This window comes from Schistocerca cancellata, chromosome 10, assembly GCF_023864275.1.
Source record: "Schistocerca cancellata isolate TAMUIC-IGC-003103 chromosome 10, iqSchCanc2.1, whole genome shotgun sequence".
NCBI classification, from domain to species: domain Eukaryota; kingdom Metazoa; phylum Arthropoda; class Insecta; order Orthoptera; family Acrididae; genus Schistocerca; species Schistocerca cancellata.
In genome coordinates, this window is record NC_064635.1 from 131,626,094 (window position 1) to 131,651,579 (window position 25,486).

The window sequence follows — 25,486 nt, forward strand, 5'->3', positions numbered from 1 at the left end:
TCTCTTCAAATTGTATCAAGTGGAAGGACATGTATGGGTATGGAGACAACCTCATAAATCCACGGACTCTTCATGTCAGCAGGGGACTGTTTGAGCTATGGAAGCTCTGTAATGGTGTGGGGCATTTGCAGTTGTGATCAAAGTATCGATCGACGTCAATATCTGCGAAGACGTTTGTGCAGACAACTCAAATTACTGGAAAAACTGAAAAACGTTACTAACTTATGACTGCATATGCCTCAATTTGCATGATATCATGAAAAATTTTAATGACAAACATGGCACTGAAATAAAATCAGCCATATTAAAATGCTGTATGAAAGTTATTTAGTATCCTCCAGCATCATTAGCGAGGCCAAATATGGTGACACAATAAACAAGAAGAATATAATAATTCCAATCCCAAAGAAAGCAGGTGTTGACAGATGTGAAAATTACTGAACTATCAGTTTAGTAAGTCACAGCTGCAAAATACAAACATGAATTCTTTACAGACGAATGGAAAAACTGGTAGAAGCTGACATCGGGGAAGATCAGTTTGGATTCTGTAGAAATATTGGAACACGTGAGGCAATACTGGCCTTACGACTTACCTTAGAAGAAAGATTAAGGAAAGGCAAACCTACATTTCTAGCATTTTTAGACTTAAATGGCTCTGAGCACTATGCGACTTAACTTCTGCGGTCATCAGTCACCTAGAACTTAGAACTAATTAAACCTAACCAACCTAAGGACATCACACACATCCATGCCCGAGGCAGGATTCGAACCTGCGACCATAGCGGTCGCTCGGCTCCAGACTGTAGCGCCCAGAACCGCATGGCCACTGTGGCTGGCATTTGTAGACTTAGACAAAGCTTTTGACAATGTTGACTGGAATACTCTCTTTCAAATTCTGAAGGTGGCAGGGGTAAAATAAAGGAAGTGAAAGGCTATTTACAATTTGTACAGAATTAGATGGAGGGACATGAAAGGGAAGCAGTGGTTGGGAAGGGAGTGAGACAGGGTTGTAGCCTCTCCCTGATGTTATTCAATCTGTATATTGAGCAAGCAGTAAAGGAAACAAAAGGAAAATTCGGAATAGGTATTAAAATCCATGTAGAAGAAATAAAAATGTTGAGGTTCACCGATGACATTTTAATTCTGTCAGAGACAGCAAAGGACCTGGAAGAGCAGTTGAATGCAATGGACAGTGTCTTGAAAGGAGGATATAAGACGAACATCAACAAAAGCAAAACGAGGATAATGGAATGTAGTCGAGTTAACTCGGGTGATGCTGAGGGAATTAGATTAGGAAATGAGACACTTAAAGTAGTAAAGGAGTTTTGCTATTTGGGGAGCAAAATAATTGATGGTGGTCAAAGTAGAGAGGATATAAAATTTAGACTGGCAATGGCAAGGGCAAGGGCAAGGGCAAGGGCAAGGGAAGCATTTCTGAAGAAGAGAAATTTGTTAACATCGAGTATAGATTTAAGTGTAAGGAAATCATTTCTGAAAGTATTTGTATGGAGTGTGGCCATCTATGAAAGTGAAATGTGGACAATAAATAGTTTAGACAAGAAGAGAATAGAAGCTTTCAAAGTGTGGTGCTACAGAAGAATTCTGAAGATTAGATGGGTAGATGACGTAACTAATGAGGAGGTATTGAATAGAATTGGGGAGAAGAGGAGTTTGTGGCACAACTTGACAAGAAGAAGGGACCGGTTGGTAGGACATGTTCTGAAGCATCAAGGGATCACAAGTTTAGCATTGGAGGGCAGTGTGGAGGCTAAAAATCAGAGGGAGACCAAGAGATGAATACACTAAGCAGATTCAGAAGGATGTAGGTTGCAGTAAGTACTGGGAAATAATGAAACTTGCACAGGATAGGGTAGCATGGAGAGCTGCATCAAATGAGTCTCAGGACTGAAGACAACAGCAACAGCAACAGCAACAACAACAGCAACAGCAGCAGCAGCAGCAGCAGCAGCAGCAAACACTAGAGTAGCTGCTGTTGTCAAGACACAATGGTGATGAAGTGGCAGTTATGGGAACAGGAAAATACATTTTCTGATGCTGATTTCGGCCGTAGTAATGTAGAAGGCCGAATTCCTTAGTTACGTCTGTGTTGATCTTTCCATAGCAGGGGCTCAAATACATATACAACATCATGTCATTAGTAATCTCATGACAAAAGTCTATCCAAGTCATAACAGAATAAAGATACATTAATGATATTGTATTAATTTGCAGGAATAGAGAGATAAAGCATTAAAAGAACAGAGATGCATCAGTACATATTAACCTAGCTCCAGTAAATGTGGTTTTCCATTTTCACAGCTGTCACTTTTTCACCACAGCACTTTGCCAACATATTTAGTCTCACTAATTGTGCTGCAGGGCACCAAGTAATTTTCCTACAACATTTGTAATATGGTCACTTCCATTTCAGTGCCTACTTTGTCACTAAAATTTTTGCACAATATTGCACCTATTATAAGGCATACACCTTTACAAAGTAATAATTTTCTCAGTTTTTCCAGCAATTTGTGTGTTGTCTGGACAAATATTTTTGAAGACATCTACTGGATAAATACCTTGATTGCAGCTGGCATCCCCATGTGTACTTCAGCCATTATGTTACTATGACTACAGCATCCCTTTCAGGACATACTTCTAAGATTTCATGGCCACCTTGGCCTTACCAGAGGGCAGTGCCAAGTACATATACAACAATGTGAATATATTTTAATGGCTATATCTTTTGATGTAATTTTACCTCCTATTATGTCTTTATGTGATATATGTATGTGCACATAATTACTACACACTAGTTTATTCATTTATTGACAAAACATTGATAAAAATTTAGTGTATTTCATTAACACCAGTGTCACTAGATGGCACTGCTGTTTCTCTCTTTCGGTAATTTAGTTTGTTTATTTTATTTTAACATGAATGGCTACTTGCCTGATAGTTTATAGTGTTTTAACTTCTTATGTACTTGTACTTTGTCTATGACAACTTACTTTGCAAATTTCATACAGCAATGACATTTCAATTCTCGTGAAGTGTCCACCATTGGCTGTTGCTGACAAAATCCATAGCTATTGAGGAAATCACACACTATTTAACCCGTGGTTGCACAGCCATCAGTCACAGTGTACAATTTTGGTACTACATGAAAAACCAAGGAGCTGACAGCACCAGCCATAGGGGTAAACTCTACAGCATTTCTCTTTTAATTTTACATGTAATAGTACTGTTCATAACTTTGCTGTTCCTACCCTTGTTAGGCCCAAAAATCTGAGGATGGCTTTAACATAAGCTGAAACTGGTCATAATTAACAAATAACCAAAGTATAGCACCAGATCACTGCACTCCACGGACAATGTTGTTTAAATTTACGATACTACAGGAAATCGAGAAATGATAATACCTTACGAAATGAAAATATACCATCAATATTTAGGGTTAGAATAGGAAAAAGATTTTATCTGTTTATGACAGTTAGGCACTGCAAGTAAAGAGGAAAGAGAAAATGAAATCATGTTGATTTAATCGTGTATACACTTTGAAACAGAGAATTTTGATTGTAGTTCAATCTGAAGTTACGTTATAACTAACTAAAAATCAGATTCAGACTCAACATCTCCAGATCAATCACATAACAGTTGATGGCCTGAGTTGGGTGATATCCATTAGTACTTGGGTCTGTGCAACGTGGGGTGAGTGCACCTGCATAGCACGGTCTGCAGGGATGTCATCTCTCTGAACCTGAGCTATGGGGTGGTACAGGATTGATGCAGTTCCTATGCTTTTCTTTTTATTGGCTCATGTGTCAAGGCCTCAGTTATAAATGGTTGTGCACTCAGTTCTTTCACTTATTTGTCTCAGCAGAAGGACCTGAAGTTACAAGGGCAACTGCCAAGGGACACTGTTGCTCTGACAGCATTTGCAATGCCACACCACAGCCATATTAATGTTTTCTCTGGAGTCCTTGCTCGTAGATGACTGACCTGTGGATGGACTAAGGTCATTTTGGGAGACCTGAGTCACTGAAAGCCGCTGAACTGTGCCTATGGTCCAAATTTTGAGAAGAGTCAAGTGCAATATCATTACAATTACGCAGCATCAGTAACAACAATTTCACTAGTTATGGTGTCATATTGTGACACTACATTATGTGGTGGAGCATTCAACGTACTTTTGGGAATGACAGCTTTTTCACAGGTTTCAGTAACCTCCATCACATCGACATTTATAGCTATGGATTTATCTGGGTTTTCTGGTGTTACAGACAACTCTCATGTGGCCTCTGGCACAGGTTGTGATGTGGGCCCAGGCAGAACAAAATTAACGCTATTGGCGCATACAAAATTTGCTGCAACTTTGAGCCACACCTGCCAAGCAGGAGTTGCATGGGATGCCATGTGTTTGGACAATTTTGATGAAAGTGATCCATAGCATTATAGTATAAAAAAGTCTGGGGCTGTCCATTGTAGGAGGTAAATGTCTTGTACCTACCTATGCTGAGGGATGAAGGGATGTACTGTTTTAGTTCAATACTCACACTGCTGACTCTATTGTAAACTTGTAGCTGTGCTGTAGGGTTCCACAAAAGATGGGTCCTGCTATAAAATGAAATGGCATGCCAGACTCTCACTTCTAGTTGTCAGGACATATTGCGGGCAACACATCAGTATTCCACTACTGTTCAGGGCATCTCCAGGCATGTGTCTGCTTATCATCAGAGCTCAATTACACACAGGACTCATACTGAAGACAATTCTACTCCAGTCAATGAGACTGCAGACTGAAGACTTGTCTGTAGTGCATTGGACAGTGTTAGAATACCAACCTGACTCATCTGTAATATATGGCCTGATGACCAGGAGTGGTAGTCTAGTGTGCCATTTGATTTCATAGCAGGACTCTTACGGGTATCGCCCACTGCATCCTTACAGCACAGTGGTACACTGACAACATGATGAACCCAATTTTGTTGCCCTTCATGGCAACCCTTCCTGGGCTAAAATTTCAGCAAGATAATGCCCACCGCATATGGTGAGAGTTTCTACTGTGCATCTTTGTGCTTGCCAAACCCTTCCTTGTCCAGCAAGGTCGCCAGATCTTTCCCAATTGAAAGTGTTTGGTGCATTATGGACAGTGCCCTCAAACTAGCTCGTGATTTTGATCCTCTAATGCACCAACTGGATAGAATTTTGCACAATATCCCTCAGGAGAACATCCAACAACTGTGTCAGTGTCCTGCCAATCACTACCGAGACAAATAATTGCCTGCATAAGGACCAGAGGTGGACCAATACGTTATTAACTTGTTTATTTTTGTGAAGCTCTTCCTCTTAAATAAATTATCCATTTTTTCTACAATTCTAAACTTTTGTTTTTCTTTACATCTACCAGTTTCTGTACCATTTGGATAATTACTCCACAGCGTTTTTTTTTTTTTTTTTTTTTTTTTTTTTTGCAGAGGGGCTTCTATGACACACCATTCATAGTCATGCGGAGAAGCAGTGATAGAGTCTGTATTTCCTACAGAGGAGAAAGTAGCCATTGGACAGAATAATACCTGAGCTCCCTTTCGGTATCTCTAGTACATGTGTACATGTCTCTTGGCATGTCACCTAACATATGAAGCAACATCAAATTTCTTGACAGCAATTAGAGTAACTTCCATTTGCTTATAATGGCAACTAATACATTCAGTGACCTGAAACAGCATTTTACTGGTACAATGTTTATCTGAACACTAAGTAAATAATTTTAAATTACCCTCACTGATGTTCCATTTTCAGGGCCCGTTATGCTACATGTTTTGCAAGTTTCTTACAAGCTCTACAATGTCCAAAAAAGTGGCTTTGTAAATGACTAAGGATAAAATAAGGAAAAAATTTATAGGTGTCTTGAAAATAATTTGGTTTCTCAAACACTCTTCGTGCTTATGCTTGCTAACATTCTTACAATGATGTCAAAAACAGTGTTCATATACGACAGGTGTCAACAGTATTAATAGCTATAGACAATAGCTATAATGGCTGATTATATATATATGAACTTTTAGAGGGAACAATGATGTTGAATGTAACAGAGTGTATCTTCAACACTAAAACACTTCAAAATTGCTGATAGTTACAGAACTGCACAATACGCTAAATTCTATGAATATGTTATCTCTTGAATGGATTTAACAGCTGCTGATGTATGACAGCTAAACGAAAGAAGTAAAGGCATAATGGGCTTCAAAAATATCATGAAAATAGAGTGAATGGCAAGCACAAAAGACAGCCATGTACATGCTGACTTCCATTTCTCTGTTGGTGCTCAAATATATACACTGAAGTGACAAAAGTCATGGGATAGCAATATGCACACACATATATGGTGGTATTATCATTTACACACGGTATAAAAGAGCAGAACATTGGCAGAGCTGTCATTTGTACTCAAATGATTCATGTGAAAAGGTTTCCAATGTGATTATGGCCGCATGACAGAAATTAAGACACTGAACGTGGAATGGTAGTTGGAGCTAGATGCATGCGACATTCCATTTTGGAAATCATTAGGAAATTTAATATTCTGGGATAAAAAGTATCAACAAGGCACTATGGAAGCTGGCAATGGCTCCATAATAGTGTAGGCTGTGATTACATGGAATGGAATCCATACTCTGGTGGGAATGGTTATGTTGGGATACTTTGAAACCATTTGCAGCCATTCATGGTCTTTATGTTCTCACACAATGATGGAATTTTTATGGATGAGAATGCACCATGTCACCAGGCCACAGTTGTTCTTGACTGATTTGAAGAATATAATGGAGAATTGAATCAAATAATTTGGCCACCCAGATCACCCAACATAAATCCCATCAAACTTTTATCAGACATAATTGAGAGGTCAGTTTGTGTACAAAATTCTGTACCAGCTACAGTTTTGCGATTATGGACAGCTATAGAGGCAGTGCAGCTCAGTATTTCTGTAGGGGATTTCCAACAATTTGGTGAGTCCATGCCATGATGAGTTGCCGCACTATGCTGTGCAACAGGACTTCCAGCACAATATTTGGAGGTACCCCATGACTTTTTCATCTTGTGTAAAATTGTTGTGCATACTGCCTTAAGACGAGGACTGTACATTTCAACCCAAAGTGCTATTTCAAGTACAAAAGCTGTGGGCACATTGCCACAGTCAGGAAGGGATATTAAATCTGTGAAAAATGTAGCCAACCAGCATAGAAGGATTCAGTCATGTGTTCAACAGCCTCAATTCATCTGTTCAGGAATGTTCAGATGGAGCTCAGGCTGACCAGCTATTCTTAGAGGAATACAAAATCAGCGAATTCAAGGTAACAAGGAAAGCGATACATTCAGTAACATACGACTCAAAAACCACACATATTCATTTCTTCATTTATGTCACTGGGCAAGTGATATAAGAATAATGGTCTGTGTACATAGTATCCTGGTATAGCATTATTTTTCAAAGATGTTATGCACTATAACATGGCTGTAACATCAGCCTAATAAAACAAAATGAAACTATTTGAACTGTTCTATTCTATTTATGTCTATCTATATGAAACAAGTGTAGAATCATTTTTGCAAGTTTTTTTTAGTATAGAACCACTTCAGCTCTGAGTTCTTTGTCTATAAGTATGACAAGTTTAGCAGCATTTTGGCTGTATCAGGTGCAATCTGTAGAAATTAACAGACAAAAACCCATGTGAGGCAAGAAAACTTAGCTAAAATGAAAAGATATGAGGGATGAACATACTCATCAAATCAAATCACACACTAATCCAAGAAGAGAACAAGATGATTCACTGTTCATAGTCAGCAAGTAGTGGACATCAAACATAAAATAGCATAAAATAAGATACACTGAAGAGCCAAAGAAACTGGTAGACCAGCCTAATATCATGTAGGGCCCCCGTGAGCGTGTGGAATTGTCACAACATGATGTGGCACAGACTTTACTAATGTCTGGCTTAGTGCTGGAGGAAACTGACACTGAATTTTGCAGGGCTGTCCATAAATCTGTGAGAGTATGAATGGGTGGATAGCTTTTCTGAACAGCACACTGTGAGGCATCCTAGATATACTCAATAATGTTCATGTCTGGGGAGTTTGGTGGCCAGTGGAAGTGTTTAAACTCAGAAGAGTTTTCCTGGAGCCACTCTGTAGCAGTTCTGGACATGTTTGGTGTCACATTGTCGTGCTACAATTGCCCAAGTCCATTGGTATGCACAATGGACATGAATGGATGCAGGTGATCAGACAGGATGCTTACGTATGTGTCACCTGTCAGAATCATATCTAGATGTATCAGGGGTCCCAACTGCACACACCCCACACCATTACACAGCCTCCACCAGCTTGAACAGTCCCCTAGTGACATTCAGGGTCCATGGATTCATGAGGTTGTCTCCATATCCGTACATACACATCAGCTCGATACAATTTTAATCTCACTTCCTGCGCCCGGGTTCCCGGGTTCGATTCCCGGCGGGGTCAGGGATTTTCTCTGCCTCATGATGACTCAGTGTTGTGTGATGTCTTTAAGTTAGTTAGATTTAAGTAGTTCTAAGTTCTAGGGGACTGATGACCATAGATGTTAAGTCCCATAGTTCTCAGAGCCATTTGAACAATTTGAAATGAGACTCAGCCGACCAGGCAATGTTTTTCCAGTCATCAACAGTCCCATGTTGGTGCTGATGTGCCCAGGTGAGGTGTAAAGCTTTGTGTTGTGCTGTCATAAAGGGTACATGAGTAGGCCTTTGGCTCAAAAAGACCATATCAATGACATTTCGTTGAATGGTTCACACGCTGACACTTGTTGATGGCCCAACATTGAAATTTGCAACAATTTGCAGAAGGGTTGCACTGTCATGTTCAACAATTCTCTTCAGTCATCGTTGGTCCTGTTCTTGAGGATCTTTTTCCAGCCACAGCAATGTCTGAGATTTGCTGTTTTACTGGACTCCTGATATTTGCAGTACGCTCTTGAAATGGTTGTATAGGAAAATCCCCACTTCATCGCTACCTCAGAGGTGTTGTGTCACATCACTCATATGCAGACTGTAACACCACATTCAGACTCACTCAAATCTTGATAACCTGCCATGGTAGCAGCTGTAACCGATGTAACAACTGTGCTAGACACTTATTTTCTTATATAGGTATTGCCAACTGCTGCACCACATTTTGTATGTTTACATATCTCTGCATTTGAATACACATGCCTATACCAGTTTCTTTTATGCTTCAGTGTAGAATACCCTGTGATACCTAGAAAGAAAGCTACAAACAAGTGATTTCTAGTAATGTATGAGATAAGTAAAATACTAATTCATACCATTCACAATGAGTAACAGTGTCTGGTGAGCTAACAGGTCCCCATGTACCAAAAGGGTCGTCAAAAACCAATCATATGTGACAATCTATGGGGTTATGTAAAATTGAGAACCTTACAATTCTTCATTATCTAAAAAGTACTGAGAAGCATACTGTAAAAACCCCATTATTCAGTCTTAAATTGTGGTTCATCTGCTGAAAAGTCCAATATAAAACTATGTTAAGGCTTAGCTCAAAACTGACAATTGCACTCCACACAAACCACTTCTCCATGTTCCTGTATGGTGTTTCTGCAACTCTGCCTCTTAGTACACAACCAGTGCAAACACACACAGGAGGGTAAGTGCGTTATCTTGCCATCTGGCTTCACAATGCTTTACTTTCTGCTGATTCAGCTGGTTAGATATGATATGAAACTGAACTCTGTTTCAGTCCATGTCACTTTCACACTAAACCTTAGAATAGCTCTATAGTATTTTTTTTTTTTTGACCAATTAACCACTATTTAAGACTGAGTATTTGGGATTTTACCAGTATTTTTCAATTTTCCTTAAATAAATGAAGGACCATGAGACGATTAATTTTACCTAATCCCATTATTGATCATATTCAATTTGTTTTTGATCACATTTTTGGAATATGTGGACCCATTAGCTCACCAGGTAGTGGTACTCATGGTGAGTGGTATTTGTTAGAGTATTTTACCAGATTGACACATTTTTATTATAAATTCCTTCTTTTTACCTTCTGTTCTTTCTAGGTATAACAGGAGCATTCTATATTATTTTATGCTATTTATGCTAGCAAAAAATTGCTGACCATGAATGCTGAGTCATTCTATTCCCATTTCTCAAGACTTTGTATGTTCATCCCATATATATCTCTTGTCTTACATAAGCTTTTGACCATTAATTAATTAATAATTACAGCTAAAATCCTGCCAAACACGTCATGCCTATAGATCAAGGATTTAAAGTAATCTTATCCTCAAAATTGTATATCCAGGCTGTGCTGCCTGACTACAAAGTCTGCTGCATTTTTATAATTATTCTACACAACAGAATTAAAATCTCACTGCTACTTATTTAAAATTACGAGACCCATTACTCTACTATGGATGTGCTTATTGCTGCACCTGTAGATGCAGTTTGTCTGTAAGCAGAAGGATGAGCAGGGTACTCCCCACAGTATATACAGAGATACACCATAAGCGGCACAGGCTGTTCCACTACTTGCACTGACCCAACAGCATTTTGAAGCTGTAGTGACAAAGTATGCAGTTCTGTTGGGGGATTTTTTTAAATTTTCCACTAAATTCATAAATGCTATATGCAATATGGTAATTAGTACCTAATATAACTAACTCAAGGAACACATAAACAGAATTTGCCACAGTATGTTGCACTGCACTGCTAGACGGAAATTGATTGTTATGCATTTGGTGCCTGTGCTTTTGGAATTTTGATCCAGCAGCCATTATAAATCAAGACACAAAGGAATTTCAGACACTGCCCACTCTGGCCTCAGCAACAAGAGAATTTGGTCATGTGGTTCTCCACTGTATGTTGAGTAACTATACTTTTCATAATATTTATGAATTAAATGGTGAGTGTACTGGGTAAGGTGGGGATGCAGAGTGGGAGGTGAGGTGAGGGATGGTGAGGCAGGAGGTGAGGTGAGGGATGGAGAGAGGCAGGAGGCAGGGGCTAGTGGCTCCTGGGAGAGAGGGGAGCCATCTGTGGGCTACCTAGGGGTTCAGGACAAACAAGGGCACAAGATAGCAGCACACAACTAGCTGACACAAATTGGGCTGGGGTACTGGGACAGAGGATGAATTGTGTGGTGGGGTGAAGTGAGTTTACACCAGGTAGATTGGGAGTGAAGGATGTGCTGCAGTCCGCAGCTCGTGGTCGTGCGGTAGCGTTCTCGCTTCCCGCGCCCGGGTTCCTGGGTTCGATTCCCGGCGGGGCCAGGGATTTTCTCTGCCTCGTGATGACTGGGTGTTGTGTGATGTCCTTAGGTTATTTAGGTTTAAGTAGTTCTAAGTTCTAGGGGACTGATGACCATAGATGTTAAGTCCCATAGTGCTCAAAGCCATTTGAACCATTTGATGTGCTGCAGAGAGATCTCCCATCTGCACACCTCAGAAAAGCTGGTGGTAGTGGTGGTGGTGGTGGTGAGGATCCAGATGGCACAGGTAGTGAAGCAGCTGTTGAAATCTCTCATGTTGTGCTCTGCTGCATGTTGTGCCAGCTTGTTTTTGGCAACAGTTTTATGGTGGCCATTCAGTCTAGCTGACAGCTGGGTGGTTGTCATACCAATGTCAATCACTTTGCAGTGGTTGCAGCAGAGCTGGTATATCACATGACTGCTTTCACAGGTGGACTGACCTCTAATGGCGTAGGATAAGCCTGTGACAGGCTGGAGTAGGTGTGCTGGGTGGGTGGATTGGGCAGGTCTTGCATCTGGGACTTCCACAAGTGTATGATCCTTGTAGCAAGGGATTTGGGGTAGGAGTAGCATAGGGATGGACTAGGATGTTGTGGATGTTGAGTGGGTGGTAGAAAACCATGAGATGGAAGTATTTTGGGTAAGATGTCCCTCATTTCATGGCATAATAGATAGATAATCAAAGCCCTGACAAAGGACTTTATTCAGTTGTTCCTGTCCCAGGTGGTACAGTGTGACACGGGGGTAGGGTGGTGCTTCTTTGTGGTTGGCTCTTGGGATGGTGTTGGGATATGACAAGCAAGATCTGCTTGTGAATTAGGTCTGAAGGGTACTGTTTGTCTGTGAAGGCCTTTGTGAGCCCTTCAGCATACTGAGCGAACTCTTCACTGTACATGCATCTGCCGTGGGTGGCCAGGCTGTTTGAGAGGGATTTTTTGGTGTGGCTGGGTTGGCAGCTGTCTAAGTGCAGTACCTGCCACCCTCTTCTACACCAAAAAATTCTTCAAATACAGACTGGACACCCGGGGCAGATGTATCTGCAGTCCTGGTAACTACCTTCCCCAGTATACTGAGGGGCTCAAAAAGAACTTTGCAGATGGGCAATACCTTCCAGACCTAATACACAAACAGATCTTCCATGTCACGTCCCCCCACACATACCTGATCCAGACATCTATCCCAAGAACCAACTACAAAGAAGCGGGCCCCTTGTCAGCCAATACCACCTGGGACAGGAACAACTGAACCACATCCTTTGTCTTGTCTTTGATTATCTATCATCATTCCATGAAATGAGGGACATCCTCCATACCTTTGTCACTCCCACCCCAAATCCCATATGACAGGGAACACACCCTTGTGGAAGACCCAGATGCAAGACCTGCTCAATCCACTGACACAGTACTACCTATTCCAGTCCCATCACAGGCTTATCCTACCCCAGCAGAGCCCAGCCACATGTGAAAGCAGCTATGTATCTCTGCTGCAACCACTGCATAGTGTTTTACACTGATTTGCCAACCAACCAGCTGTCAACTAGAATAAATGGCCACAAACTCGTTGTCTCCCCACTGCGACACAAGTGGAAAAAGAGAGAGAGGGCACATGTGCCTACTTGCTGGAAAAAGGAAGCTCATTTCAAAAGCTAACAAAGCTCTGTACCTTTTGTTTTGTACCTATTGATGAAGCACCACTTCTACATACATATTCTTCAAACTATTGTGATGTGCATGGTACAGGGTATGGTCCATTGTACCAGTTATTAGGGCTTCTTCCTGTTCCATTCATGTATGGAGTGTGGTAAGAATGACTGAATGCCTCTGTGTGTGTAGTAATTATTTTAATCTTATCCTCACAATCCCTATGTGAGCAGTTATAGGGGGTTGTAGTATATTCCTAGCATAATCATTTAAAGCCAGTTCTTGAAACTTTTAACAGACTTTCTCACAATATTTTACTTCTATCTTCAAGAGTCTTCCAGTTCAGTTTCTTCAGTATCTCTGCAACACTCTCCCATGGATTAAACAAACCTGTGACCATTCATGCCACCCTTCTCTGTATACATTTAATATCCCCTGCCAGTCCTACTTGGTATGGGCCCCACACACTACAGTAATATTCTAGAACTGGTCAGATGAGTAATTTGTAAGCAATCTCCTTTGTAGACTGATTGCATTTCTCCAGTATTCTCTACCAATAAACAAAAGTCTACCACCTGCTTTAGTTGCGACTGAACCTATGTGATCATTCCATTTCATATCCCTATGAAGTGTTATACCCAAGTGTTTGAATGAGTTTGCCAATTGCAACAGTGACTCATTGATATTTAGTCCTAGGATACTATGTTTTTTTTTCCATTTAGTTAAGCGCAATATTTAGAGCATGTTGCCAACCTCTGCACCACTTTGAAATCTTGTTCAGATTTGACTGAATATTTATGCAGCTTCTTTCAGATAGTATTTCATTATAGATACCTGCATCATCTACAAAAAGCCTGATTTTACTATCAATATTATCTGCAAGGTCATTAATGCACAACATGAACACTTGATACCCCATATGATCATACTTTTGACAATAAGTGTAGGTGTGGTACTAAGTTAAATGCTTTTCGGAAATCAAGAAATACCACATCCGCCTGGTTGCCTTGATCCAAAGCTTTCTGTGTGTCATGTGAGAAAAGTGAGAGTTGGATTTCATGTGATTGTTGTTTTCAAAACCCATGCTAGTTTGCAATGAGAAGGTCATTCTGTTCAGGATACCGCATTATGTCTGAACTCAGAATATGTTCTAAGATTCTACAACAAATTGATGCCAAGGTTATTGGATGGTAATTTTGTGGATCACTTCTACTACCCTTCTTGTAGACATGTGTGAGCTGTGCCTTTCTCTAAGAACATGGCACAGTTTTTTGTCTGAGGGATCCACGATAGATTAGTGATAAGAGTAGAATCTGGCTGACTTCCTGGAGCTTTGTTCAGTTTTAATGATTTCAGCTGTTTCTCACCACCTCTGACACTAATACTTATTTCATTCATCTTTTCAGTGGTACGAGGATTACATTGGGGCAATTTTCCTGGGTTTTCCATTATAAATGAACATTTAAAAATGGAATTAAGCATTACAGCTTTTCCTTTGCTACCCTCAATTTCAGTTCCTGTCTCATTCGGTAGGGGCTGGACACTAACTTTAGTGCCACTATTAGCCTTTACATATGATTAGAATTTCTTTGGATTTCGTGAAATGTTATTTAGCAGTATTCTGCTACAGTAGTCATTAAAGGCAGTGTGCACTGATCTCTTGACAGCTGAACTGTTTTTACTCAGCATCTCTGTCTATAGCCCAATGCTTTGTTTTACACTTATTATGCAGCAATCTGTTTCTTTAAAGGTTTCCTTACAGTGACTTTGTATCATGGAGGTTCCTTCACATTATGAACTGTTCTGCAGGGTACATATTTATCCAGTATGTGGTCACCTATTCTTTTAAACTTGAGCCAGACTTCCTCTACATGCTCCTGACCTGTACTGAAAGTTTCAAGTACCTCAATGAGATATAACACTACTGAATTTTATTTACTTTACTGGAAATATACATCTTTCTGTTTGGTTTAGTTACCCTTGTACTTTGGTAATCATTGTTGACACAACCATGTCACAATACCTGTTCCGATGTGGACTTCTTCAAAGGGGTCAGATGCATTTGTTGCCATTAGAGCCAATATATTTCCATCATGGGTGGGGTTCCTAACTATCTGTTCCAGGTAGCTTTCAGACAAGGCATTTAGGGAAGTTTTACAGTATGTTTTATCATGCCCATCACTAACAAAACTATAATTTTCCTATTGAATTGTTGTATGCTTAAAGTCTCCATCAATGATTACAGTACAATTGGTGAACTTATGTACAAGTGAACTAAGGTTCTCTCTAAAGTTTTCAGTTACATCAGAGAGGAGTCTGCTGGGCGACAAAAGAATTCAGTCATCTTTTTATACCCACCCATGAATCTCAGTTTTGCCCAAACAACCTCAATGTAGCTTCAATGTATTCCTCACTGGATTTTACTTTCTTTTCTATTGTGACAAATACATCATCTTCATTTTACGTTTGCCTATCCTTTTGATATAAACTTTAATTTTCTCCAATCAATTTCAGGTTCCAACGAGCTCTCTCTACGTAGTGTTTTGTCAGATTCACTGCTTTTCATGAGCACTCCTAACTCTGACACTTTGTTGTGAATGCTTCAGCATTTTGCCATTAGGATTTTAATGCTCTCACCTGTGGGAGGCGTTTCTTTCAATCTTACACTGGTACTTCTGGCTTTCCTATCGTTATCGTTCTCTGGATTGGGTAGATTGTCATCTAACCTAACAAACCCTTGTGTACACTCCACATATAGTCAGCTACCAGAGTAACAGCCTCTGATGTATAGTGAACATCTGACCTATTTAGGAGAACACCACAGTTCTCAACCCTATGGCACAAGTCCAGGAAGTTACAGACTGGTTTATCACAGAACATTTCAAGTCTCTAGTTCAGTTCTTCCACTCAACTCAGAACCAAAGGGCCACTATCAGTTCTGGGGACAATGGTGCACAGTGTGAGCTCTGTTGAAACTCCACGTGCAAGGGTCTTCTCAACCTTCTCTGGCAGTCACTGGAATGACCCAAGTGTGACTTCAGAGCCCAGACAACACGCATCGTTTCTTCCAACATGTGCAACAATCTCGAGTTGGTTGCACCCTGTTCCCTCAATGGCTGCCAGAGTAGGAACTTCAACATGTTGCATATGACCCCCATGCGTACACACAAAGTGCACATGGTGTCGTTTCCTGTCCCTTGCTGCCCTTTCCCTAAGGGGTACCATTATTGGCCATATGTTTGAACTGCTGATGATTAATAGGTCCCTATCCTCTTCTGTTTGTCTAGTCCTGACACTGGACAAAAAAGGTGGAATGAGTCCCATTGGCTCAGTTTCTGTAAGAGAAAGCACCTCAGGCTTGTTGATTACAGGGATGGGATCCACAGGAGAGGATAGTAATTGAGGTACTTCTGGTACAGATGACACATACATGACTCTCGAGAGCTCTTCCAACTGCTTACAAAAGTCAACCAACTCATCCCACATTTGAGGACTCCATTCACAGTGGAGCTGCATTTTTGCTGATGCAGTATATTACAAGACAGTGAGCAAATAACTTTAAAGTAAGTCCACTGCTTATCTTTTAATCAGTTGAGCTAAAAAGTTGCTAATTACCTATAAAAACTGAAGCAAATACACAAAAATGAGATTTCTATTAAGGCGGCACAAAAACCTGTGAAAAATTACTAGTTTCCAAAAACATTTCAATGATAATTATCGTTGTTAAATAACTTGGAAAAAGTGTTAATTTATGATAAATGCTGATAATATCTATGTGGCTACTCCTTTGTAAAGGAAAACTTTTGGCGAGTCATCATCTTTATTCCTAAGTAATTCATAATTCTCAACCAGAACTTTCCATAATTTTCATAATATTGTTACATTCCATCCTGCATTTACCATTGTTGAAATTTAGCATGAGGATTTCAAGTGTTGGTAACTACATGTGGCCAAACAATTATAGCACGTTTTGACATGACAGGTCTGACCATTCACTTGTGAGTGATAAAAAAATGTAGATAAAAACTGATCAAAATAGTAATAATAAATTGTCTCCTCATTGTACACAATCAGAGAACAGCCGAATTTGTTCATAAAATGACAGGCAGTTTATGATTAACTATTGGAAGATAAGTGGTCTGTTTGACACAGAGATCTGAATCTCTCATTTTAGAAGTGTCCTCTCCCCCCATGCCATTCTTCACATATGTAAGTAACAATGCCAAGGCATATTTGTTTTAAGGGATTAACATTTCATAAACCACTATTTTTGTTGTGGAACTTTCACAGAATTACTGTACTTTAGCCTACCATATTTAAGGAGCAGTTCCAGTGCAGGCAATGCTTCTGCTTGCTCAGCCCTGTAGTGGAGTAGGTATGGAGCAGGACCAATGGCACTGTAATCTTCTGAAAGGATCTCACTTCTGCATCTAATTGTCATCATTAAAAGAAATGGACACCACTCCAACAGCATTTTAACTGATTGTAGTCTGCAACACATGGAAATATTTATTACTACTCAAGAACAGCATTTTACTCAACATTAAAATGTTAGATATTAAAACAACAACAAGGCAACTGATAGTGATTGTTTCATACATTGCATCAAATCAAACAGTAATTCAATGCATTAACTGACAAATAGTATTTCACGATTATCATGTTTAACTGTTAGCCTGGCATTAATCCCAGAAAGGAGTACACAGTCTCCTGCAAAATCAAAATTTTCTAGAAAATTCTCATTTTCATAAATCTCCAAAAAATTTAAAAATGCTCCACAGCTGGTTCTTTGACACTATGTACCTCTGTCACGAGTCAGAGTAAGCAATGCACTGCATCATTTCTTTGGTTGGTTTGGATGGTGAGCTGGGCCCATCAACCATTGTGTAGTTCTCATACTACCATACTCGCTGAAAATGTGTTTATATCCCACAGGCATGGTTGATAAAACAGTTTTGGCATTTGCTTATGTTAAACATACAGTTTGAAATTGATAACAGACAAAACTGGTGAAACTGGGGTAGTCATTTGAGAAGTTGCACTACGCTCTGTAATTTGTCATTGTGGATCTGATAGGTTACTAGGGTGATAATGACGACAAATTGTGTGAGAAATCAGACAATGAAATGTGACCTGCATACAAAAATTTGATACTGGTATTGTGGCTGATCTACATGGTAGGTGAGGAGACCCCGTACACCCTAATATCAAACGGTAAATTGATTTGTACATATTAAGTTTCCAATACATCAGCATGTTCTTAACCTATTTCCATGTGGTTCCATATTGCTCTTGACGTATCTTTGAGCATGTCCAGTGTTACAGTGTTAAATCCATCCTCAGTAGCATCATAAAGTTCTTTGTTTGTAGCATAATGATGTGCAGATACACGTGCCTTAATGAGTCCCTTATTGAGTTGTCAGATGTGGTGAGAACTTTTTTTTGGGGGGGGGGGGGGGGTGTGTGTGTGTGTGTGTGTTATGGACGTTTAAAGGGAGCTTCTGTTGGTTATGAATCACTACCTATTCACTTTTATGGTAAGTGTTCATTTATGAGGCTGTGCACAACAATATATCTAGCACATGATCTGCAATAAATGGCACACTCATCTTAAAACATAGCATTGGCATGGTTCACTGCATTTGGAGACACACCTGCTTAGCTGAGTGGTAATGTGTGTGCCTACAATGCAGCAGGCGTGGGTTTGATTCCTGGCCAGGTTGGAGATTCTCTCTGCTCTTTCAGTGGGTGTTGCGTTGTCCTCATCATCATTTCATCATCACCAACATGCAAGTTGCCAAATGTGGTGTCTCCTGAAATGACTTGCATTGAGTGGCATTGAGTGGCCAAACTTCCTCAATTGGGGCTTCCCAGTCAACAATGCCAAACAGTCCTTTTATTTGTTACTGCATTTGGAAATTGAGTTAAAACAAGGCATGTTAAAATGTGCTCATTCATTCATGTCTGTATCTGATAACTCTTGTGAATGTCAGTAAAAAAGGTTGACAAAGTCTTTTTACGTGTTGTCCTTAGTATATTGAGTTCCAAATCACATTTGTGTGTGTACTTCAGAGGAGACTGTTCAATTGAAGCAGAGACTCTGGCTCATGTTACTTCTCATATCTTCTTCCTTCCTCTCCACAGACTGTCTAATGCTGACAAATGCAAAAGAATTTTTTTCCCAATCCAGAAGTGTTGCCTTTTGCAGTGCAGCCTCATTAAAAATTTCCTGGAATGCTCCCATAATCTACCTCAATGTCTGCCCTGTGAGCAGTGTAACTATGACTGCTTACATCTTCCATGGCTACAAATTAAAATAACTTTCAACCTGCAAAGTAACATTTGATACTAAAAGGGGTTACAGGGGTATGGAAACATACTGCCCACCCTGTATGTGCATTGTAAATAATTCATTATAGTAAAAAAGTAAATGTATGTTTTATATGTGATGTGGATATGATGATATACTATGGAACTAGGCAGATTTTGCAATTTTCATAATTTATTAATAATAGCAGATGATACTGCAATTTCTCCAAAAATGCTGTGTCCATGGTAGTCACACAATACAGCACTAACACAATAAAGAATGTATGTGCGAGAGCAAGTACTCATTGCCAACTGTTACATCCCACAAAAGGCAGGGATACTAAAGTTTGTATGCCATGTGGTGTGGGATGAGTCACTTTACAAGTTAATTGTGTAAGTTAATTTCAATTTGGTACATGTTGTCCAATCACAGATGAGTACAAACAATTGTGAAAATTCCTTTAGTGTAGCTGTCTCAAGCATACAGTATTCTGCACTACCATGCATACATGCATGTTAGTTATTCACTAGATGGCAAACCTGATATTGCCGAAGTGTTCATTTTGTCAGTTTTCTATTATAAATGAAAACAAAAATGAACTGTGTGTGTAGTGCAATATCAAAAAGAATTATTTCCATGTATTTGTGAAAATAACTTTGAAATTAAGAAATGGTCATACAAAGAAGTATATGTAATGTACAACAGTATCCTAGAGAGTTTGTGTATGTTGGGACAGATTCTTCACATGTATGCAACAAGATTTTGTAAATATTTCTATGATAATGCCTCTTCACAGCTCTATAGATGGTTATTGTTTTTGTCAATAGCCACCTGCACTTCACAGCTGAAAGCTGTCAAAAGTGTTGCCACATGTCAGAGACTTCCTTAAGTTTACTAGACTGTAGATGTGTTTTAGTAGTAAAGAACAAATGTATTAAAACTCCATGCATGAGATGGCATTTTTCCACACCTCAGTGTTCATCACATCACATTTCTTAAGCTGTGTGTCATACAATGATACAATTTTGTAGGTACATTAAGCAGCATACATGGATACTGTCTGTGTTATGAATAGAATGAACAGCAAAGAAGTAGTAAATTTAATCATTATGCACAGTGCAGCAGTTTTTCATGTCTCTCAGTGTTTGACATATCTTCTCATTTTATGTATATATATATCATAGAAGCAAGTGAAAATTTTCGCCACCACTGGGAATCGAACCCAGGTCTCCTGCTTATTAGGCTGGTGCATAGCTAATAAGCCACCTACCCAGATTACCATGGCATGCCAGTCATTGCTGCCTGACAAAAGGATACGTGTATAGAGTTTGGAGGAAATTTGGAACATACATACATACATACATACATACATACACTTATTTTTATAATATGCATGGATTATGACACCTCAGACACTGTGTTGGTTCATTGCTGACAAATTATTTATCTCCTTCATATTTATTTTCTCACAAAATGTTGTTAAACAACCTCTCGAGATTGTATAGTGCAGAAAAGAGTTTTGCAAAATTCAATTGAACAAACACATGATCTGAAACTACTGCATGAGAATGAGAAGGCAAGTATACTCATAATCAATGTTAAGGGTGACCACACCTGATTACCACAAGGAAGGTCTGTCAGTCTGTACTAAGGATGTCATAACCCCTTGATATCTGTGCCTGCCATCTTAGAACAGGTAATGGACTCCCAGCAACATTCTGCATCACCCTGTACCATTGGTCGAGGATGATTAGCAGCTGCACTGGGGAATTACTGTCCTGCAGGCTGCCATTAGCACCCCAATACACATGGGTGCGTATGGAGTGGTGCCATGACCGGAAAGCATGAACTGTTGACAAATGGCATCACACTATATTCAGCAGTTAATCTTAGTTCTGCACTACCCTCATTTACCATCGTCAGCTAGTATGGTGGGGACTGGAGGAGAGGTCTTATTTTTCCAATGTTTTGGAGAGAGTTAGCATCATAGTGTGGGAAGTGACAGGATATTACTTCAGGTCACAGTTGTTAACAATTGTGGGGTCTGTCACAGCAAGTGGTACCCATGAGGGGTTCAGCATTCATTTGCTGAGTACAAACTTGTTGACCAGGACATCCTGAGCTGGGGACTGGTAAGCACCACCCTAGGCCTCACCCCCTGGACCATGAGGAAGGTACACACCTTTGTAAAAAAGAAACCCTCAACCTCTAGGTGTGTTATGTGCTGATGAGGTGAATGGCTGTTGAGGTAAAACAGTCTACTGGGCAACCCCTGGGGCACCTGCCACTCCCACTTGTGTAAGGCTTGTTCAGGCATGAGGGCTCTGCCAGTGTTGACAATGGTTTCACTAGCATCTTGTGGGATCCCTATGGAATGTTCTCAGCAAACTACTGCTCCTGATGAAATGGGTGTAGTGTCAGGTAGTACATACACCCACTCATCAATGAGATAAGTTGGTCAGTCCCCCCAAAAAGAAGTCTCAGAATCATAGTAACAGGGAATTAGTGTGCCATAACACTTTCATTGTAATCAGAGGGAGAACCTTTGAGGTGGTGTCCCCTTTCTATATTAACAAGACATTGGAAGGTATTGCTGGGACCCTAAAAAGTGTCAGACCACTTCATAATGGAACACAGAGTTGAAACCACTAATTCAAATGAAGTAGCTGAGCTTCTGGGATGTGAGGCCTAAGGTAACTACCCAGCCAAGGCTGAATTGCGTAACACCCTTAACTTCAGTAAGGGTGTGGTTGCCTTCTCCTATATAATGGAGATGGACCCTGTGGAGTTCTGTGAAGAATTTAAAAATATGGGCATCACAGAAGTGCAGAATTATATGAGGAGAGCCAATGGTAAATTGGAAAAATTGGCAAAATTTATCTCTCACATTTAGTACTCCAGAATTACCTGAACATATTCTTGCAGGCTACATCAGTCTTAAGGTTCCCCTGTTTGTTCCTAAACCAATGCGAAGCCACAAATGTCAAAGATTTGGCCATACCACAATGGGATGTAATGGGAGGGCTACATGTGACAATTGTGGAGGCTCAGCTCAAAAATCAGACAGTTCTTGTACACTTCCCCCAAAGTGTACAAACTGCTCTGGGGATCACCCAGTGTGGAGCAGAAAGTGAGGATTTACAACAAGAAATGGAAAATTGAGGAGCTCAAGGTCAAGTGACACCAACCACTAAGTGCGATACCTCCACACAAACTCATACCATGGATTCAAGTATGAGCACTTACACTTGTCTATGGGGGAAGTGCTCCACTTGAAAGTGAAGTAGTTCAGAAGCCATCAGCAATAGGTTTACCACAAACCACTACCAAGTATCAGAAGCCAACTAAGCCATTCCCCCAACCCAGGCAACCACCTCCTTCCATCAGTAAAGAGAAAATGTCCTTCAAAAAGTAGTTCCAAGTCCAAGAAAATAGTTAAACCTTCAGATTGGCGAGCTCACTCTTTCTGATGGGGACTATGCTCTTGAGGAATCAGATAGCAAGGAACTGGCTAACATTCTCCCTGACTTCCCTGGTAAATCACCACCTTTAAGGGAGAAAGAAAAGATCAACCATCGCTAAGCATTAGCTTCCACAGGGACTTTTGTGTTGCAGTGGAATTTAAATGGATACTGCTCACATTTGGAAGAATTACAGCTCCTGGTCCAGGAGAAACCATTCTTCATCTGCTTACGAGAAACCGCATCTTAGCCACCAACAAACCTACATTACGGTGTTACTGCACATACAGGAAGGACGATACTACTGGAGATAAGACTAAAGGCGGAGTGGCTGTTTTTATTGATGACAGATGTCATCTCCTCTCCTGTCCCTCATACCACAACTATACAAACAATGAGCATGAATGTTCTATCACCCTTTAATATCATAGTGTGTTCTTTGCACCTTCCCCTTATGATGCTTTGGATGCAGATGCACTGGCAGCTCTCTTCTGGGCACTCCCACACCCATTCCTCATTGTGGGTCACTTCAATGCATCAATGTGTTGTGGGGCTTGGCTACCGTTTGCTTCAGGGGTTGGACGATCAAGCGACTTGTCCATTCTGGGAATATGTGCCTTCTGAATGCGGGTCAAATTACACACTTTTCCACAGCTAAAGGGCCTTTTTCAGCCACTGACCTTTGCTTTTGTTCCCCAGCTACTGCAGAGACTATTCAGTGGAAAGTAGCTACAGATTTACCTTCTAGTGACCACTTCCCAGTGTAGATCCATGTGCTGACTATGACAGTGGCTGACAGGAGACCATGAAGATGGACAATACAAAGGGTAAATTGGTTGCAGTGCAGTTGACAGACTATTTTTGAGCAAGTGTATTGTGCACAGGAGACAGTGTCTCATATCACTTGTGAGACACAGCGGGCTGCCACAGAGTCCATCCCTCAGTCTAGTAACCACCTCAGACAACAGCCAGTATCTTGGAATGACGACTGTTGATTGGCATTCAGGCAGAGCTCCAAACACAGAAAATCTTTATGCCTTCACATTTACGACAGCACATGGCAGGTGAGTGAGAAGAGAAGAGGACTTCCTGGAGGTAATTCATGACTTCCATTAATCGGTCCACTTTCACAGCACAATTTTGGGAATCAATAAGACGGATTTTTGGCAAGGGTTGTACACATCCCCTTAATGCCTTGTCAAGTAATGGGGTCTTGGTGGACTCGCCAGAAGACATAGCTCAGATTTAGGCTGAACACTTCCTTACTGTTACTGCATTATGCACACAAGCTCCTGCTTTTCAGGCATTCCTTAGGACTAGAGATGAGGAAGCTCAATTTCTTCTTGCATAGTGAGGAAATCTACAACCTTCTGTTCTCTATGTGAGAATTGGGATCAGCTTTTTTGCAGCCAGTGACACTACTCCAGCACCTGATGAGATCCATTATACCATGCTTCATCATCTGTGGTCTGAAGTGAAATGACAGCTCCCCTCTTGTTTCAATCAGATCTGGTTTGACAGAGAGTACCCCACAACTTGGAAGGAGGCAATATTAATTCCATTCTGGAAACCAGGCAGGGACTGTAGCACCCCTAACAGTTATCAGAGATTAGCCCTTACCAGTGGCATGGTTAAGACTCTTCAACACATGGTCAACCACTGTCTTGTCTGGCTGCTTGAATCCCGAGGTAACCTGAGCTGCTCCCAGTATAGTTTCAGGCACTACATTTCCATCCTTGACAACTTAGTTCTTCTGGAGATGGCGATACAGGAGTCATCCTTACACAAAAACCATTTGTTTTGCATATTTTTTGACCTTGAAGAAGCATATGACACCGCTTAGAGGTACTACATCCTTTGCTAACTTATGAATGGGGACTACATGTACTCCTGGTGCTTCTTATCTGATCCTTTCTTGAGGACCGGTGTTTCTGATACCACATTGGCAATGCCATGTCTGCTGTGTTCAGGAGAATTGGGTCCCAGGGGGCAGTGTCCTCAGTGTCACATTGTTTTCATCGTTATCAATGGCACTTCCTTCGCAGACAGGTGCTCTTTCAAATGCTCTTTGTTTGTGGATGACTTTGCAAACTTCTACTCTCTCTCTGATCTTATAATGACAACAAGGCTGCTACAGCTGACCATTAGGAGGCTGGAAACCTGGACCAGAACAACTGGTTTTTAGTTCTCACCACAGAAAACTACATGTGTCAATTTTAGATGTGCTCACCGAAGTTTTAACGAACTGGTGCTCACAATGGGGAACAATATTATAAGCTTTCAAGAATCTGCGTACTTTTTGGATTTATTATTTGGCTTGAAATTAACTTTACTCCCACACCTGAAAGACCTACAAACAAAGACTTCCAGTCATTAAATATTTTGAAATGGCTTTGCGGAAAAACATGGGAAGCTGCAGTTTTATAGGGCGTTTGTTTGATCACATTTACGATTTTGGGTGCATGGTCTACAGATTTGCCCATCCTTCCTACCTCAAGCTGTTATAAGCTGTCCACCATGGGGACATTCGGATATTGACTGGAATGTTTGGGACCAGCACAGTTTAGAATCTCTGTGGAGAGGCTTGAGAACCACCACTCTGGATTCAGCAACTTATCCTTTCGGCTCAACAGTGCTGAAAATCTCAGCATCATCTCAGTCATTGACATTTAGCTTAGTGGTCCAACTCACCTTTGAATGGCTGTTCTGGAATTTGTCCCACACAACCAAGTCATTTGGGATACTGCCTCAAGGATCTGGATCTC

The 25,486-nt window shown here is 40.5% G+C and overlaps 1 protein-coding gene across 1 annotated transcript in view; it reads right to left on the minus strand.

The window, feature by feature from the left end:
- The window catches only part of LOC126106191 (uncharacterized), a 182,941-nt gene that overhangs the window by 131,693 nt on the left and 25,762 nt on the right, over nt 1-25,486 (minus strand). The window contains exon 3 of the mRNA XM_049912427.1: nt 17,262-17,440. Within this exon, the coding sequence (XP_049768384.1) occupies nt 17,262-17,440 (179 nt within the window). The remainder of the gene's footprint in view (nt 1-17,261; nt 17,441-25,486) is intronic.